The sequence below is a fragment of the Anolis carolinensis genome, chromosome 1, assembly GCF_035594765.1.
Source record: "Anolis carolinensis isolate JA03-04 chromosome 1, rAnoCar3.1.pri, whole genome shotgun sequence".
Lineage (NCBI taxonomy): Eukaryota > Metazoa > Chordata > Lepidosauria > Squamata > Dactyloidae > Anolis > Anolis carolinensis.
Genome location: NC_085841.1, coordinates 106,883,477 through 106,902,773, shown reverse-complemented (window position 1 = coordinate 106,902,773; position 19,297 = coordinate 106,883,477). Strand labels below are relative to the sequence as shown.

General features: G+C 38.5%; 1 protein-coding gene across 1 annotated transcript in view; it reads right to left on the bottom strand.

Annotated features, from left to right (window-relative positions):
- The window catches only part of ascc3 (activating signal cointegrator 1 complex subunit 3), a 370,189-nt gene that overhangs the window by 27,264 nt on the left and 323,628 nt on the right, over positions 1-19,297 (bottom strand). Inside the window, exon 37 of the mRNA XM_003215509.4 lies at positions 16,761-16,985. Within this exon, the coding sequence (XP_003215557.2) occupies positions 16,761-16,985 (225 nt within the window). The remainder of the gene's footprint in view (positions 1-16,760; positions 16,986-19,297) is intronic.

Sequence of the window (19,297 nt, the reverse complement as noted above, 5' to 3'; positions counted from 1 at the left end):
TCCGGCTGTTAGGAATTGTGGGAGTTGAAGTCCGAAATACTAAGAGGGCCCATTTGTCGGAGCTGAAGTCCAAAATACCAAGAGGGCCTAAGGTTGCCCATGGCTGGTCTATATTATAATGTTATGTGAGACGGTAGGGACTTGAACCATCTTGTTGGGGTCTCCGGGTCTTTTGGACTTCAACTCCCACAATTCCTAACAGCAGGTAGGCAGTCTGAGATTGTGGGAGTTGAAGTCCAAACTGGAATGGAGCATCAGGGAGGGTTTTATAAATATAATGCAATGCAATGTTGGTTGGCCAGGTTCAATAGCACTGAATAGCCTTGCTGCTTGCAAGCCTGGCTGCTTTCTACCTTGTGGAATCATTGGTTGCCCAGTTTGAATAGCAAGTATGAATGTTGTAATTAGACACCTTGAGATTAGCATGTAATGGCCTTGCAGCTTCAAAGCCTGGCTGCTTCCTGCCTGGGGGGAATATTTTGTTGGGAGGTGTTAGCTGGCCCTGATTGTTTCCTGCCTGGAATTCCCCTGTTTTCAGAGTGTTGTTCTGTATTCACTGTCCTGGTCTTAGAGTCTTTTAATGGTGGGAGTCAGGTTTTGTGAATATATCTGTGTATATTTTATCTGTAATTACCAGGCACAGGCTAACTTGGGCCCTCTTGGTGTTTTGAACTTCAACTCCCACAATTCTGGTTGTTAGGAATTGTGAGAGTTGAAGTCCAAAACAGCAAGAGGGCCTAAGTTTGCCCATGCCTGGTATATATTATAATGTTATGTGACATGGTAGGGGCTTCCGACATCTTGTTGAGTGTGCTAGGTGTTTTGGACTTCAACTCCCACAATTGCTAACAGCCAGTAGTCTGTTAGGGATTGTGGGAGTTGAAGTCCCAAACTCCTAGAGGGCCCAAGTTTAAGAGGGGAAAGCTGGATAACAACATATCCTATTGCCACTATTGCCACTATTTCTTGCATTCATTGTTGTGGTCACTGAAGCAGGTTTAGTGACAAGCGCAGAGACCTGAGCGAGCAAATCCAAAATCTGCCAGCTACTGAAATCTGTCATAGAATCTTCTGCCACACACAGAGCTTTGCAGAAAGTGACAGCGGTCTATTTATAACCAATATGGAATAACAAAAGCTTGAGCATGTGTTGCAACAAAGCGTCTAAAAGCCCACAAGGCAAATCCTCTCCCGCCACCCCTCTTATTTTGTGCTCTCTCAGCCATAATATTTATTCATTGCATCTCTATCCTGGTGTGAAATCCCGGAAAGGGACATTGTGAGGAAATAAGAACCATGACACAATTGGCTTCTTCCATTTGCTGCTTGGAAACCTACTCACATTTTCATTCATTAACTAAGTGCAAAAGGTACAAATGCTTGACACATCAATGGAAATTGAAATTCCTGCAAATACTTGATGGACCAAATTGAGCCATTTTGCTTGTACTCTCCAAACCAACCACAGGTAGACCACAGCAACTAAAGGGAGAACATATTTAACGGATATGGTTTGTTCTGAAAGTACTGGTTTTTTTTTGCACTGATATAATAGGGTCAACTAGTTATTACTTTGGAAATGTTCAATCCATTACATTTATCTTGGGTTAGACTGATTTTCCTCTCCTTCCATTAAAAAAGATATTTCCACTTACCTCCCTTTTATCCTACTGTTCCCATGATGTAGAATTAAATTTGTAGGATTGGGCCAATCTACTGAAACTGCGGGGGTCCATGTAGAGAAGTTTTTTTTTTTTAATTACATTTAAGTAATATATGTCATTATTAATCTGCAAGAATGATGAATATTGTAGAATCCTCCAATGAAATAAGGGAACTCTACAAGCAGTCCAACCAATCCATGAAATTAAAAAGTTCTGAACAAAGTTTCAGAAAATGAGTGCTATTTATTTTCAGTGTCTGACTGAGATAAAGTATAAAATCTGGTGAAAAGGCAGCAGGGCTGAACCCAGGGAAATCTTTTCTGTGGGAAATCTCAATTTGCCATTGTGCATGCATTTATTTCTGTAACATATGCTTTAAAAAGCGTTAAAAGTGATCAACAGAATCACTGTGAAATAATGTCATGCAAAATGTGATATATCAACAATATTCATCATATCAAGGATGTCCTATATCTGTTCACATACTTTGATTTAAGCAGTAAACCCAAATTCTTATTAATTAATTTGGATCAAGTGAATTAAACAGTGTTTTGCTCAAGATAATCAATTATAATTCATGGGACTTAGCGCAGCTGCATTAAGATGGCAAGTAAAAATTAATAGAGAAAATAGCAATTAAAATTTATTAGACAAAGTGATATATTTTGAAAATATATTATTACTCATCACAATATGTTTCAGATGCATTGCTGTGAAATGTATTAAACAGACAGACACACTACAGTGAGTGAATTACATCCTAATTATAGTTAGATTCAGTAGGGAAGTATCACAATGTCTAATTCTATGATTTTCTGTCTCACATAATAAACTAGTAAAACTGGCCCATCAATTAATTTTTATCACAAGAAAAAAATCTCACCAGCACACAGAATATACCCTTGCAGGGAGGCAAATCAAGAAAGTTCAAACACTCTGGACTAAGCATATAAACTAAAATAATACATGATTTTTCAAATTGCTCATTACTCTTAATTTCAGAATATCATTCTAGGCCACTGAAAGAAAGAAGAAGAACAGAGATCTATCCGATTTTATGTAGGCCCTTCCTTGTGTAGACGGACTTGGCCAAACAACGATGAATCAGCTCCAACATTTCAAAGCCAATATTAATCTTTTAAAATTATGCCTGAAACACAAAGCAGCCTGTTTACAGAGACCACAAAACCCTTCAGTGGCCAATTAAGTGAATCATAATAATTAAAACTCCTTTATAAATTTAACAACAACCTGCACATTTCAAAATGAGAACCCAAGATAAGGAAAACGTATAAGCATTTGCTCCAACTAAATATGCCTTCTAGTGAAATGGGTGTGTGCTAAGGTCAGTTTGTAGTACTGTTCAATATTTTGCAAATAATTTAGTATTTGAAGCACATTTTCAAGAATTCTTTTGAACAGCAACAGTTGTTCACAATAACTTTCTCCTGAACTTTTAGCCCCATAAGGTTAGCATTCAGGAAGCTCAGCTGCTATCTAACAAACTTAATTAATCAAAAAGTCATTTCCGAGCAGTAACTATGAGTAAAAGTGCTTCAAGTGTGCTAGCAAGCCTACAAGTTAATCAAAATGCTAATGCAGTACAAATTAAAGTTGTGATTAACATTTCACAGTAGCTGCTTAAGTGAATTGATCACACAAATGGGTTAAGCATTAGTCATTTCCTCCAGCACCAACTGGGAAAAGGTTTGCCATGAGTTTGGGGGCAATGGAGAGGAGCAAATTGTACATAAGGAGAACTGTATCATTCAATGCCACCAAATATAGTATTGAGCAACAGTTCTTATGGCTACCTGGGGTGTTTAAAACAAACATGTACAAATGACAAGCTTTCAAAATAAATTATCTCTTCAAAGAGATGGAAAGTAATTCCATCTAGGCTATTCAACCATTTTTTTAAAAAGAACATATTCCTTTGAATTTATCAGCAATCTGCTAGAAATACAAAAAACCAAAACAAACCACACCTCACCCAAACCCAAACCCACCAAGTTTCACATTTATACTTTTGTGAGCAACACTTTGGCACCTGGGAACCATATCTGCACATTGCACGATTCTAAAATATGATAGGAGCAAGTGACAAGATAAGCAAATGAACTGGCTTGGATTGGCAGGGGGGTCTAAAAGTATGTTCATTTACACACAAATAAAAAGATCTCATTTCTGCTAACTGCTTTCACCTAGATTGTATCCTTTCTGTATGGGAGGTTTCCTGACATTCCTAGGTTACAGCTTGAAGAGTTATAGAGGGCTATACTGGGGAGGAGGATAGGGAAACTGGGACCATGTCTTGACTGCATGAAAGTACTTTCCTCTTACTTAATGTTACCTTTGGAAAGAGAAAATTCCTTCTCAAGATTATCGCAAAATTTTGAGGAATAAAAGTAAATGATAAATGTTGCTCTTTTACAGGAAATTCCAAGAAACACCTGAGATATGTTGTCCATCAGCAAAGACTGGGAACTCCACCACATTCTTATTAGCAGCATGAAAATTATAAGTTGAAGTCAAACATACAACATTTATCTCATAGCCCTACATTCTCAACAGACATCTCACATGTGCTGCAAATAAACAGCTCCATATGTGAGTTTTGACAAGTTTTTATGTACATCTTGCTTCAGCATTTTGTAGTTGACAGGAAATACAACTGTATTCATTGAGGCTGTTGCAAGCGGCCATCATCATGGTTGATTTGGGGCCAGTCTGGAGCATAGCACTGGATTAAGCAGCCAGTGCAGGCTATCATGTGTTGAAGCTACTACATGGATATAATCTTTCCATCTGATATAGGGTAAGTAAGGGTGGATGCTCAAGCAGAAAACACATGATAATAATAATAATAAGAGGCTTGCTGACCAGAGGAGATACAGCACCAAGAAAAAGGTGCTCAGCGAAGTGGAAATTGAAGAAATAAAAAGCAACTGTGAAACAGAAAAACAGAACTGTGGAGACAACTGCAGAAGATCTAATGACTTCTGAGCCTACTGAACATATAGAGCCAGAAGAAAACGCAGGAATTTTTCAAGACGATGAGTATGAAGAACCTGTGGCCATTGCTTATACTATATCTGGCACATTGACCATGAAGCAACAAAAACTTAAAGACATTTTTTGACCTATGCTGAATTGAAGAAAGGAAGGCAAAGACTGCCAGATTGAAGACAGTACCAAGAAAACATCTGGCACCTCTAATGAATGATGTGAATACTGCACTCACAACTGTTGAGATAACAACGATGGAAGAAACCAACCAGCTTGCATACAGCACAGCAGTGATTGTAACACAAGAACTGGGGATACAACAACTGAAATCCGCAAGAAAAATGATTGGAAAACCAAAATGGAAAATAAGGCTGGAGTTAAAAATCAAGAGCCTGCGATCAGATGCAAGCAATCCAAAAAACATGAAGGAGCAAAAACGGAAGAATGTCAAAATAAAGAATTACCTGATTAAAAAATATTGGCTGAACACAAGAAAAATTGAAGAAGCTCTTGAAATTGTGAAACAACAAATCACAGCAACAGCCAGAAAAATTGAGCGATATGAAGCTAGAGTCATCCAATACAAACAAAATCAACTCTTCCAATCTGATCAGAGGCGGTTCTACCAGAGTCTGAATCAGCAGGTGGCTGTGAAAAATGAAAAACCAGAAAAAACAGCTACAAATGCATCCTGGAAAGATCTGTGGGAAACAGAAAAAGATTACAACAAAAAAGCTGAGTGGATAAAAGACTTTGAAAATAAATTTTCAGAGAACAAAATGAGAACCTTGGAAATAACAACACAAATGATCACTGAAAGAGTGAAGAAAGTCAAGAACTGGACATCAACTGGCAATGATCAACTGCACGGATTTCGGCTTAAATATCTGAGTAGTCTGCACTCAAAAATGGCTGAACAATTCAATGAGATGCTGCAAACTGGAAACATCAGAAAATGGATAACAACTGGGAATACATATTTGATACAGAAAGATCCAGCAAAAGGGACAATACCAGGAAACTACAGGCCAATAACATGTCTGCCTACAATGTTCAAACTGCTGACAGGCATAATAGCTGATCAAATCCAGGATTACTTAGAGGAAAATAAAATCTTGCCAGTAGAACAAAAAGGCAATAAAAGAAGATGTAGGGGCACGAAAGATCAGCTTCTGATTGACAAAATGATACTGCAAAATTGCAAAAGCTGCAAAACAAACCTCTATACAACTTGGATTGATTACAAAAAAGCATTTGACTCACTGCCACATTGTTGGATTATCAAATGTCTAGATGTCATCGGGGTTTGTGAAAATATTAGAAAGTTCACCGAAAATGCAATGAAACAATGGAAAACTGAGTTGTTCGTGGGCTACGAAAGCTATGGAACTGTTAATAACAAGAGAGGAATTTTCCAGGGCGACTCACTGTCACCACTGCTGTTCATCATTGCAATGGTCTCTCTGTCAGTAATTCTACAGAAAACAAACCTGGGCTACCAAACAGCAAGAAATTCACAAAAAAATTCCCACTTGCTGTACATGGATGATCTAACGCTTCACGGAAAATCAGAAACAGAAATCCAATCACTGACCAACACAAGAAAAACAAGAAAACTCATGACAATCCACTACTCATTACTGCCTGTGTAGTTATGTCGATAGACTTTACCTGCCCAGAAAATCAGGAGGCCGAGGGCTTCTGCAAGTGAAACAAACGGTAGAGGAAGAGAAACATGCCCTGGCAGATTATGTGAAAGGCAGTCAAGAACCAACATTGAGGAAAGACAACAGTAGTAAACTGCTTCAAGTGCAAAAGACAAAGAGTGAATACCGTAAAAACACAATCCAGAGCAGAAGAGAAAACTGGCGAAAGAAGACTCTCCATGGACAGTTCCTGGGAAAAATTGAGAGCCAAATTGACAAAGAAAAAACATGGCTGTGGCTCACAAATGGAACTTTGAAAAAGGAGACAGAGGGCCTGATTCTGGCAGCCCAAGAACAAGCCATTAGAACCAATGCCATCAAAGCCAAAATCGAAAAGTCGACGACAGATCCCAAATGTAGACTCTGCAAGGAAGCAGATAAAACAATAGATCACATCCTCAGCTGCTGCAAGAAGATCACACAGACAGACTACAAGCAAAGACATAACACCGTTGCTCAGATGATTAATTGGAACTTGTGCCACAAATACCATCTGCCTGCGACAAAGAACTGATGGGATCACAAGCCAGAAAACGTTACAGAGAATGAACATGTCAAGCTACTCTGGGACTTCCGAATTCAGACAGACAGAGTTTTGGAGCACAATACTCCTGACCTCACTATCCTGTTAAAAAACAAAGTATGGATTGTTGATGTTGCAATCCCAGGTGACAGCAGGATTGAAGAGAAACAGCTGGAAACGCTGGCACAATATGAGGATTTAAAGATCGAATGGCAAAGACTGTGGCACAAGCCAATCAAAGTGGTCCCAGTGGTGATCGGCACACTGGGTGCAGTGCCTAAAGACCTTGGCCTGCACTTAAACACAATCGGCGCTGACAAAATAACTATCTGCCAGCTGCAGAAGGCCACCTTACTGGGATTCGCACGCATTATTCGCCAATACATCACACAGCCCTAGACACTTTGGAAGTGTCCGGCATGTGATCCAGTACAACAGCCAGCAGAGTGTCTGCTGTGGACTCATCTTGTTGTGTTTCAAATAATAATAATAATAATAATAATCATCATCATCATCATCATCATCATCAAGTGCCTGGACGCCATCGGGATTAGTAAAAACGTTGGCACCTTCATTGAAAACATGATGGAGCACTGGAAAACTGAACTGTTTGTTGGAAATGAAAGCTATGGACTTGTCAACATCAGAAGAGGAATTTTCCAGGGAGATTCATTGTCCCCTCTGATTTTCATTATTGCCATGATCCCTCTGTCAACAATCTTACAAAAAACAAATCTCGGCTACCAAACATCTAAGAATTCTCACAAAATTTCACATTTGATGTACATGGATGACCTGAAGCTATATGGGAAAACGCAAACTGAAATCCAGTCTCTGACTAACACTGTCCGAATTTTTAGCACTGATATCAACATGGAGTTTGGTTTGGACAAATGTTCGACAGTGGCATTGAAGAAGGGAAAAATCATTGAAAGTGAGGGCATAAATATGCCCAATGGCCAAACAATAAAGTGTCACCAGCCAGAGGCCTATAAATATCTGGGCATATTACAGCTGGACAACATCAAGCATGAACATGTGAAAACTGTGGTCAGCAAAGAATACACACAAAGGGTCAGAAAAATTCTCAAAAGCAAGCTCAATGGAGGCAACACCATCAAGGCCATAAACACCTGGGCCATACCTGTCATAAGATATACTGCTGGCATTATAAACTGGACACAGACGGAACTGGACAATTTGGACAGAAAAACAAGAAAACTCATGACCATTCATCATTCACTGCACCCTCGCAGTGATGTTGACCGGCTCTATCTGCCTAGAAGATCAGGGGGCAGAGGACTCTTACAAGTAAAACAAGCAGTCAAAGAAGAAGAACATGCCCTGGCAGAATATGTAAAGCAAAGTGAAGAACCTGCTTTGATTGAAGTCAAAAATTAGAAACTCCTCAAAACACAACAGACAAAAAAACAGTACAAGAAAACTGCACTACAAACTAGAGCTGACAGCTGGCACAACAAAACACTGCATGGAAAGTTCCTTGACAAAATTGAAGGAAAAGCTGATAAGGAGAAGACCTGGCTCTGGCTCACGAATAGGACCCTGAAGAAGGAGACAGAAGGCCTGATCCTTGCAGCCCAGGAGCAAGCCATCAGAACAAATGCAATTAAGGCCAAGATCGAAAAATCAGCTGATGACCCAAAATGCAGACTGTGCAAGGAAGCTGACGAAACCATTGATCATATCCTCAGCTGCTGTAAGAAAATTGCACAGACAGACTACAAACAGAGGCACAACTGTGTGGCCCAAATGATCCATTGGAACTTATGCCTCAAGTACCACCTGCCAGCAGCAAAGAACTGGTGGGATCACAAACCAGCAAAGATCGTGGAAAATGAACACGCAAAGATACTGTGGGACTTCCAAATCCAGACTGACAAAGTTCTGGAACACAACACACCAGACATCACAGTTGTGGAAAAGAACAAGGTTTGGATCATTGATGTTGCCATCCCAGGTGACAGTCGCATTGACGAAAAACAACAGGAAAAACTCAGCCGCTATCAGGACCTCAAGATTGAACTGGAAAGACTCTGGCAGAAACCAGTGCAGGTGGTCCCAGTGGTGATGGGCACACTGGGTGCCGTGCCAAAAGATCTCAGCCGGCATTTGGAAACAATAGACATTGACAAAATTACAATCTGCCAACTGCAAAAGGCCACCCTGCTGGGATCTGCACGCATCATCCGAAAATACATCACACAGTCCTAGACACTTGGGAAGTGTTCGACTTGTGGTTTTGCGAAATGAAATCCAGCATGTCTATCTTGTTTGCTGTGTCATACAACGTCGTTGTGTCAATAATAATAACAATAATAATAATTGGAAAATTTATTTATTTATTACAATATTTATATCCCGCCCTTCTCACCCAACAGGGGACTCAGGGCGGCTTACAATAAAATGAGCATGCAAAGATACTGTGGGACTTCCGAATCCAAACTGACAAAGTTCTGGAACACAACACACCAGACATCACAGTTGTGGAAAAGAAAAAGGTTTGGATCATTGATGTTGCCATCCCAGGTGACAGTCGCATTGACGAAAAACAAGAACTTCAAAGACTCTGGCAGAAACCAGTGCAGGTGGTCCCAGTGGTGATGGGCACATTGGGTGCCGTGCCAAAAGATCTCAGCCAGCATTTGGAAACAATAGACATTGACAAAATTACGATCTGCCAGCTGCAAAAGGCCACCCTGCTGGGATCTGTGCGCATCATCCGAAAATACATCACACAGTCCTAGACACTTGGGAAGTGTTCGACTTGTGATTTTGTGATATGAAATCCAGCATATCTATCTTGTGTGCTGTGTCATAATAAAATAACAATAGTAATAATAATAATAATAATAATAATTATTATTATTATTATTATTACTATTATTATTATTTTATTTCTTACTCGTCTCTCCTCATGGCTCGAGGTGGGTTACAGCAAATTAAAGCCCATAAACATTGTAAAAATTCTATAAATACACATAATATAATGTATTTCTATAGAATACATATTAAAATACACAGAACAGAGATTAAATACAAGACAGAAGTTTAAAATTGATGCTTCAAACTGGCTGGTTAAGCCTGCCGGTAGAGATAGGTCTTTAGGTGGTTTATAAATTATGAGAGGTTATTCCACAGTCTTGGGGTGGCCAATGAAAAGGTCCTCAGTGTGACAGCTGCCAGTGGAGATTTGCCTGGCTGGAATAGCAGCCTCCCAGAGGACCTCAGTGTTTGGAGCAGTTTGTATGGGAGAAGGCAATCCTGTAGGTACGTACTCCAAACTTAAGTCCCCAAGTTACAAACAGCATAGGTTCTGTAGGGCAGAGCAGGTACATTTTTAAAGTGTAACCCAGCCTCCCCCCTCCCTCTCTGCTTTGGATATCACAGAAAGGTTTAATACCTTTGTAATGTTTCTTTTACTGTGGTGCCCCTGTTCAGAAGATTTCACCTCACTTTCTGTGTCTGTGATAATGGGATTCTGAAAAATTTGGCTTGTTGCAGTAACAAGGATTGGTGAGAAAACTTCAGTGAGGATACCTTAATTCACCTTCAGTGAATTCCCTTAATAATAATAATAATAATAATAATAATAATAATAATAATAATAATAATAATTTATTTATACCCCGCCACTATCTCCCCAACGGGGACTCGGGGCGGCTTACATGGGGCCATGCCCAGAACAATACAATATAACAGCATATAAAAGAGCAACACATCACAACACAGTGAACAATACAATAAATAATAATATACATTACAATGCAAAATCAAGGAAACAATAAAAATAAGGGCGGGCCACATGAACATTAAGTTAAAACTCGGGGTGAGAAAGACATAAGAATAAAACCACAAGTGCGGATAACATGCTAAATCTTCCACAGTAAGCAGTAGGAATGTGTGTGTAACACCCAAAGCCCGACTCTTCTCTCAATGTACAGGTACCCTACTGTGATGTGCTTAACACATCCATAGGTAAACACTCCTCAGAAGGTTAAGGCTGAGCACCAAGGCAGTCTTACTACTTGGCAATGCTAAAATATCTTATTAAGTGGAGGCTGATGGCCAATCGAAATGCAAAGCAGGACACTGTCAGATTATTCCTCCACAGAAGTGATTGCCATCTGAATGGGAGACAGAAGGTATTACTACTTCAATTACCTATTTTAATTAATACAAATTCTGTAGGCAGTTTCACACAGCACTGTGAGCTGCCATAGTGCCTTAATGACACTGAACTGCCAGTAAGGTAGCATACAAAGGGAAACAGCAACAATCGATTTCACATACTCTTAATTGAAAAATTGGGAAAATACAGGATGCTACTCTTATACTATAGTAAAAATGTGCTATCCTGAAATAATTGGAGCTAACATTTAATAATTTCAAAACATCTATTTGTGTTGTGAGCTGCCCCGAGTCCCATGGGGAGATGGAGCAGGATACAAATGATGATGATGATTATCTATTGGACAAGATGCTCTACAATTTCAATCAGAATCCATGTTCTCTTCTAATAGTAAGACAATGCTACTCCCAATACTCCCTTTGAAAAATACTGTTTTTGTATTAAGGTCCTTAATAGTAAACTTCAATGTGATCTTAAAATACAGGGTTTAAGAAGCCCTAGTAAACTCTAATGAAAATGTTCTTTTTATTTATCAGAGGTGTAAATGCACAAAATCCTTTGTGGTTTGCTTTAGACCTCAAAGGACCTTTGTAAAAAGCAAGAATCTGAATCAACATTTTCACCATCTCTAGTTTTGGAAGCTTTTATGACTACAGGAGGATGAAATGTCAGACTGCACTATAACAGATTACAAGTGCATCTGTATGCAACTTCGAATGCTTTCCTGTATATACAAAAAAGTCTAGAAACCAGTTGTTGAAATTTTAAACCATTAAGCTATACTTCAAAATATTGTGTTTTTATAATCTTTCATTTATTAAAAAAAATCAATTCTTTTATCCAAATATAGGCTGCTGCATCACAATATTATCCCAAATTAATAACATTCCACCTCTCTCGAGTCTTGCAAATTTTTCATTTTAATTCTAGGTTTTTTATTACTCCAAATGAATTTAGTCAATTCTTTATTCCAAGCTTTAAAAAAAATATTCTTTAGACATAATTGGTAATGTCTGGAATAAATATAACTCTTTAGGTAGTATGTTCATTTTGATTGTTGATATTCTTCCCAAAAGAGACAACTTTAGTTTGCTCCATCTTTGTAAATCTTTTTGTATCTCTTTTCACGTTTTTCATAATTGTTTTTAAATAAGTCCGAGTTGTTGTTCATCAAAGAGATTCCCAAATATTTTATTTTTTACTGTATCTATTTTTACCTCTTGTGACAGAGTTTCTTGATTCTTCTTGCTCATGTTATATGTCATTATCTTTGTCTTGTTGTGTTTTTTAAAAAATTATAGAAGCCTTATTCTAATGCTATATCACATTATGTTACAATGCATGTAATGTGATTGGTCTAATGCAATTGCTTGTTTTAACCAGAAAAGGTCCCTTAAATCAATAGGAACTTGCTAACAATTATGTAATTAATGCAATGCATCTAATCAAGCCGGAACTCGCAATTCCATTTAGGCCTCTGTAATTTTGTGGTTGTATTGTTGCTCCATCTTGGATGGACATGGTTCAAACAGATAATCGATAAATATATTTTTTTAAAAGCTATACAACCATTACTATACCAGTAGAAAGGATTCAGATTCTAACTTAACATATTCTTAGTGTAAGGATGATTTTAGTTTTTCAGACACAAAAGGAAACCTTCAAAATGCAATTTCCCCAAATGGGTATCTAAACTGGTACAGCAAGACAAGGATTACTCCACAATAAGTCTAATATTTAATGATAACATTACCTTATATCTATAACTTCTGTTTTTATTATGTAAAACAGCTCATTTAAAGTAAACAAAGCCAAAAAAAAGTCACTCTAGTACTAACAGTGGAAAGGCAATGTCATAGCAACCTCCCCCAGAGTGATTTATTGGCAGCTAGCATGGTATAGAGGTTTGAGCATTGGACTATGACTTTGGAGACTAGGATTCAAATCTCTACTTGGACCTGGAAACTCAGTGAGTGACTTTGAACAAGTCACATTTTCGCAGTCTCAGAGGAAGGCAAAGGCAAAATCTGCTATGAACAATGACAGGTTTCCTCCAAGGTTGCAACAAGGTGGAAATGATTTGAAGGTGAACAATACACAACTAACTTAGATATCATGCTATTAGAGTAATGATGGGAGTACTCTTGATAAGCCTTTTTATGTGCACTTGTGTGTGCAATCTTCTACATTTTGCTAAGAAATTCACAGTAAATACAAAAAACAGAACATTTTCAATAAAGGAGTAAGATAGGACTTTTATCACATCCAGGTCCTAAGATAGGACCTTTTATCACATTTGTTCTTATACTGTCATTTGATGTTATTACATATATTGTCAGGATTTAGAAAACTACTGGCACTGTTAACTGTATTAATGTGTATGATCTAAATACAACAATGGTTTCTGAAATGAAGCCATTGTATGAAATGTGCTTTATGCACATATTATTGTCTTTGAGTCTTTAGTATATGTCTGTGGGATATGTATATATATGACAAAGCTTGATTTTGCTGAGAACAGGTACAAGGTTATTGTACATCAAATGAGTTTTATGTTAATTTGCAAAATTATGGTGCTTAAAATGTGGTTTCCAAGCCATTTTTATGGTTGGGGGACCACGTAAGGTTTAAATTCAAATTAGACAGATTTGAGAACATTGTTTTCAAAGCATTACCAGCCATAAAAGCTGGTCATTCAAGTTTTTTTAAACTCTCTCTTTTTTGATTTCATGGTGACTTTAAAATAACTGTCCAAATCAAACCCCTTTCTCAAGTATTTGATTATTTCCTCTATTTATAGGACATGTAAAATGGGATTGTAAAGGTCTAACTCAAGGGCTGGTAGTAGAATATGAGATAAAGACTGAAAAGAACTGTGCCTATAAATATCTGGGCATATTACAGCTGGACAACATCAAGCATGAACATGTGAAAACTGTGGTCAGCAAAGAATACACACAAAGGGTCAGAAAAATTCTCAAAAGCAAGCTCAATGGAGGCAACACCATCAAGGCCATAAACATCTGGGCCATACCTGTCATAAGGTATACTGCTGGCATTATAAATTGGACACAGGCGGAATTGGACAATTTGGACAGAAAAACAAGAAAACTCATGACCATTCATCATTCACTGCACCCTCGCAGTGATGTTGACCGGCTATATCTGCCTAGAAGATCAGGGGGCAGAGGACTCTTACAAGGAAAACAAGCAGTCAAAGAAGAAGAACATGCCCTGGCAGAATATGTAAAGCAAAGTGAAAAACCTGCTTTGATTGAAGTCAAAAATCAGAAACTCCTCAAAGCACAGCAGACAAAAAACCAGTACAAGAAAACCACACTACAAACTAGAGCTGACAGCTGGCACAACAAAACATTGCATGGAAAGTTCCTTGACAAAATTGAAGGAAAAGCTGATAATAATAATAATAATAATAATAATAATAATAATAATAATAATAATAATAAACTTTATTTATACCCCGCCACCATCTCCCCAACGGGGACTCAGGGCGGCTTACATGGGGCCATGCCCAGAACAATACAATTTGACAGAATATAAAAAGAGCAACAAATCATAACACATTGAACAATACAATAAATGATAATATACATTACAGTACAGAAGACCTGGCTATGGCTCATGAATGGGACCCTGAAGAAGGAGACAGAAAGCCTGATCCTTGCAGCCCAGGAGCAAGCCATCAAAACAAATGCGATTAAGGCCAAGATTGAAAAATCAGCTGATGACCCAAAATGCAGACTGTGCAAGGAAGCTGACGAAACCATTGATCATCTTCTCAGCTGTTGTAAGAAAATCGCACAGACAGACTACAAACAGAGAAACAACTATGTGGCCCAAATGATTTATTGGAATACCACCTCCCAGCAGTAAAGAACTGGTGGGGTCACAACACACCAGACATCACAGTTGTGGAAAAGGTAAAAGTTTGGATCATTGATGTTGCCATCCCCTGTGACAGTCGCATTGATGAAAAACAACAGGAAAAACTCAGCTGCAATCAGGACTTCAAGATTGAACTTCAAAGACTCTGGCAGAAACCAGTGCAGTTGGTCCCGGTGGTGATCGGCACATTGGGTGCCGTGCCAAAAGATCTCAGCCAGCATTTGGAAACAATAGACATTGACAAAATTACGATCTGCCAACTGCAAAAGGCCACCCTGCTGGGATCTGCGCGCATCATCTGAAAATACATCACACAGTCCTAGACATTTGGGAAGTGTTCGACTTGTGATTTTGTGAAACGAAATCCAGCATATCTATCTTGTTTGCTGAGTCATACAACAACAACAACAACAACAACAACAACAATAATAGTTTTATTACGTACCTCTGCTTGTGGCTCAAGGTGGGACAGTTTTAGTAATTTAACAGTTTTAGCTAGTGATCTATTTGATATCTTTTTGTGGTTGTTATTAGCTGCTATTATGTGGCTTTAAATAATTTCTGACTTATGAAGACCCTAGATCAGCATTTCTCCACCTGGGGGTCGGGACTCTGGGGGGTTGCGAGGGAAGTGTGTGTCAGAAGGGTCACCAAAGACCATCAGAAAACACATATTTCTGATGGTCTTAGGAAACCTATTGGCAGAGAAGGCTGAAGATCTTTCTGCCTGTCATGGGGGTTCTGTGTGGGAAGTTTGGCCCAATTCTATCGTTGGTGGGGTTCAGAATGCTCTTTGATTGCAGATGAACTATAAATCCCAGCACCTACAACTTCCAAATGTCAGGGTCTGTTTTCCCCAAACTCTACCAGTGTTCACATTTAGGCATATTGAGTATTTGTGCCAGGTTTGGTCCAGATCATTGTTTGAGCCTACAGTGCTCTCTGGATGTAGGTGAACTACAACTCCTAAACTCAAGGTCAAAACCCACCAAACCCTTCAAGTATTTTCTGTTGGTCATGTGAGTTCTGTGTGCCAAGATTTGTTCAATTTCATTGTTGGTGGAATTCACAATGCTCTTTGATTGTAGGAAAATCCCAGCAACTACAACTCCCAAATGACAAAATCAATCCCCTTCCCAATCTCACCAGTATTTAAATTTGGGCATATCGGATATTAGTGCCAAGTTTGGTCCAGTGAATGAAAATACATCCTGCATATCAGATATTTACATTATGATTAATAACAGTAGCAAAATTACAATTATGAAGTAGCAATGAAAATAATTTTATGGTGGGGGGGGGGGCACCACAACATGGGGAACTGTATTAAGGGGTTGCAGCATTAGGAAGGCTGAGAATCACTGCTCTAGATGAATCTTTCATGAGGTTTTCTTGACAAAAGTTGTTCTGAACTGGTTTGCCATGGGCTTCTTTTGAGGCTGAGAGAGTATGATTTGCTCAAGGCCAGTGGGTTTCTAAGATTGAATATGATTTGAACCATAGTATGCCAGAGTCCAAATCCAACACTCAAACTACCACATCATGCTGCCTCTTTTCTGTTTTTCATTTTTTAAAAACATTTTAACTTGATTTTATCCAATCTAAAATATTTTATTTTTATTTAGACTTAACACAGAGGTTTATGCAATTTTCATTGGATGCTGCCTTGAGAATTCACCACAGAAATATTTAAAGAAATGAATCATTTTAATCAACAATTAAAGCTTATGCAAGACATATACACTACAGTAGTTATCAATACTAAACTAGGTGACTGATCTTAAAAGAGTATATAACCATACCTGACATATTCGAATTGACTGGTCCAACACTGTTTTGGTATCAGTGACATAATCTGGGCATGGCAGCGACGCATGTTCAAAATGGGCTTGCATTAAAAGGTGGGTTTTTGTATGTGCGCTGTCAAAAGAATGTGGATTGACTTCAATGGGGACACATTTGGCCAATTCACTGTTCATTTGGTCTTCATTGTGTCGCACTGGGAGGTCTGCATATTCTTCAGCATCCTTAAAGGAAAAAAGGAGAGATTTTTAGTGCAAGACAAATAAAAAACCCAATTGCTGGGAGGGACAAAACATAAGAGTAATTTTGTAGATTTTCTTTTTCTTTTTACAGCTCATGAAACCTCTTGGTACAGCATTTATTTGGGTTGGAAGACACTCCAGCCTGACATGTGATGTGAAGCAAAAAGGCTGGAACTTGAAACAAAATCTGTTTCTACAGTACAGAATTATAGCCGTTTGAAACCACATTACTGTTATGGTCTAATACTACTGAATTCTGGGATTTGTAGTTTTGTCCTTTACCTATGATGTCACAACAAACTACACATTAGAGTGTCCCAAAATGTTATAATAGTTAAGAGTATGTGGGATCCAGTTAGGAATTACCTAGAGAATGTATTAAGATGTGGAGTGGAAAAATTGAGATTAAGACTGATATTTCAAATGTAATTTCGGTAGTTTATTGTATAAAGAGTATGTCCAAGAGGAAAGGGCGGAGAAGTGGGAGTGGGGTAAAACAATAAATTAAATAAATAAATAAAACACTCCAGTGTCCCACAGGATGGAGCCACGCAATTAAAAGTGGTGTTGACCGCTCTAGTTCTGTCACATATGTGTCCCTAGAGTCCTTCCTCTGAGACAGATGAGGACTCGACGGTGATCTTTACAAGCACAGCAATGCAGACAGAACTTCTGATTTTGCAGGGCTCATAGCTTGGAAGAGGTGTTACTTTGGACTACATTTTCCAGAATCCATGCTGGCCACCAGGGATCTGTGGTCTTGAAAAAGTAACTCTTCTAAGCTTCAGGGCTGCCTGTCCCATGAGCACAGTTAAATTGGGATGGGTAGTTGCAAACAGAAATTCCTCTCATCTTCCTCCACCTGTGTCCTTGCATCAACAGCAGTGCTAGAGATTTATGTGCATTGAACATAATGGACAAGCTGCTATTGGTGCTTTATATGAATGTGTGAAGCTCTGTGGTGCACTTGAAGTAACAGGAGGCCTGGGGAATGGAGCTCCACAATATATCCTTACTTTACCCTACATATGTATTGTATCATTGTATTGTGAAACTTTATTATATCCTGCTTTCTTCCCAAAATAAAAATACAAATAAAAAGGCAAGTCGCTAAAAACATACATAAAATGCTTTTTAAGCACTTCTGAAGTGAAATGCTTTCTTAGGTTTGACTGGATAAATTGAAGTTTATATAAGGTGCATCTATACTGATAGAATTAATGTAGTTGGCACCATTTTAACTGCCATGGCTCAATGCTATGGCATCGTGGAAGTTGTAGTTTTACAAGGTCTTTAGCTTTCTTTTCGCAAAGTTTGCTGTTCCCTCACCAAACTACAACTCCCAGGATTCTATAGCATTGCATCATAGCTGTTACAGTGGTGTCAAACTCCATTCACTCTACAGTGTAGAATGTCAGGTTTAGTATTCTTTTTTGAACTGTTAATTTTGATGTACTGCCTACAAACCTGTAATGAATTAAATGGGCGAAATACAATGAATGCCACAAGTAGAGTAGACCCAACAAAATGAATCAGACATATGTAATTGTTAATGAACAAGCCCAATTCATTTCAATAAGCTTACCTGAGTTGGAATAAGCACTGGATTTTGTCCAAATGTTCACACAGATGAGGCCGAAATGTTAAGCATTAAAACAACAGCATTAAGAAAATCTAGAAACAAAACCCAAGTATTGTAAAAAGGTTTCAGGCTCTTTGAAAAGGTTCCTCCAGCTCCCAAAGACTGACTGAAGACAACTGCTAACTAATCCTTGATGTCTCTGCCAGATCTCTTGTGAAAACTGTGGTCATTTATTTTCTGAACCTAAAGGTCATCGCCATTTTAAGCCCTATAGAATTCTGCATGTTTGCCTTGCTCCTATTTAACTTGCATCCTTTTAACGATATTTTAAGGAATATTTACCAAGGAGATTTCCCCCCCTTCCTCTACCCGATATGGCCTCACAACTACAACTAGCAGACAGACTGGGAGGCTGGAACAGTAGAAGGGTTGGGTCAACAGAGTAGCCACAGCTTAACTGGTGTTTTTGGAAAAAAGAAATAGCCTTCCACCCTGTCCTCCTCCCTTCTGCAGACAGCAACCTGTTTTATTTACTTCCAAAACCCTCCTCCTGTTTCAAACAACTTGTCTACTTCATTTCCTGTGTGTGATGGATGATTGTAAGTGAAGTTCATTTTCTTATCTGCATCATGTAAGTAATTAAAGGAAATTGAGAATGGGCACTGGAGCTTTTATGCATCTGGGAATGAAGCTGAATGAAGGGCACCAAGGT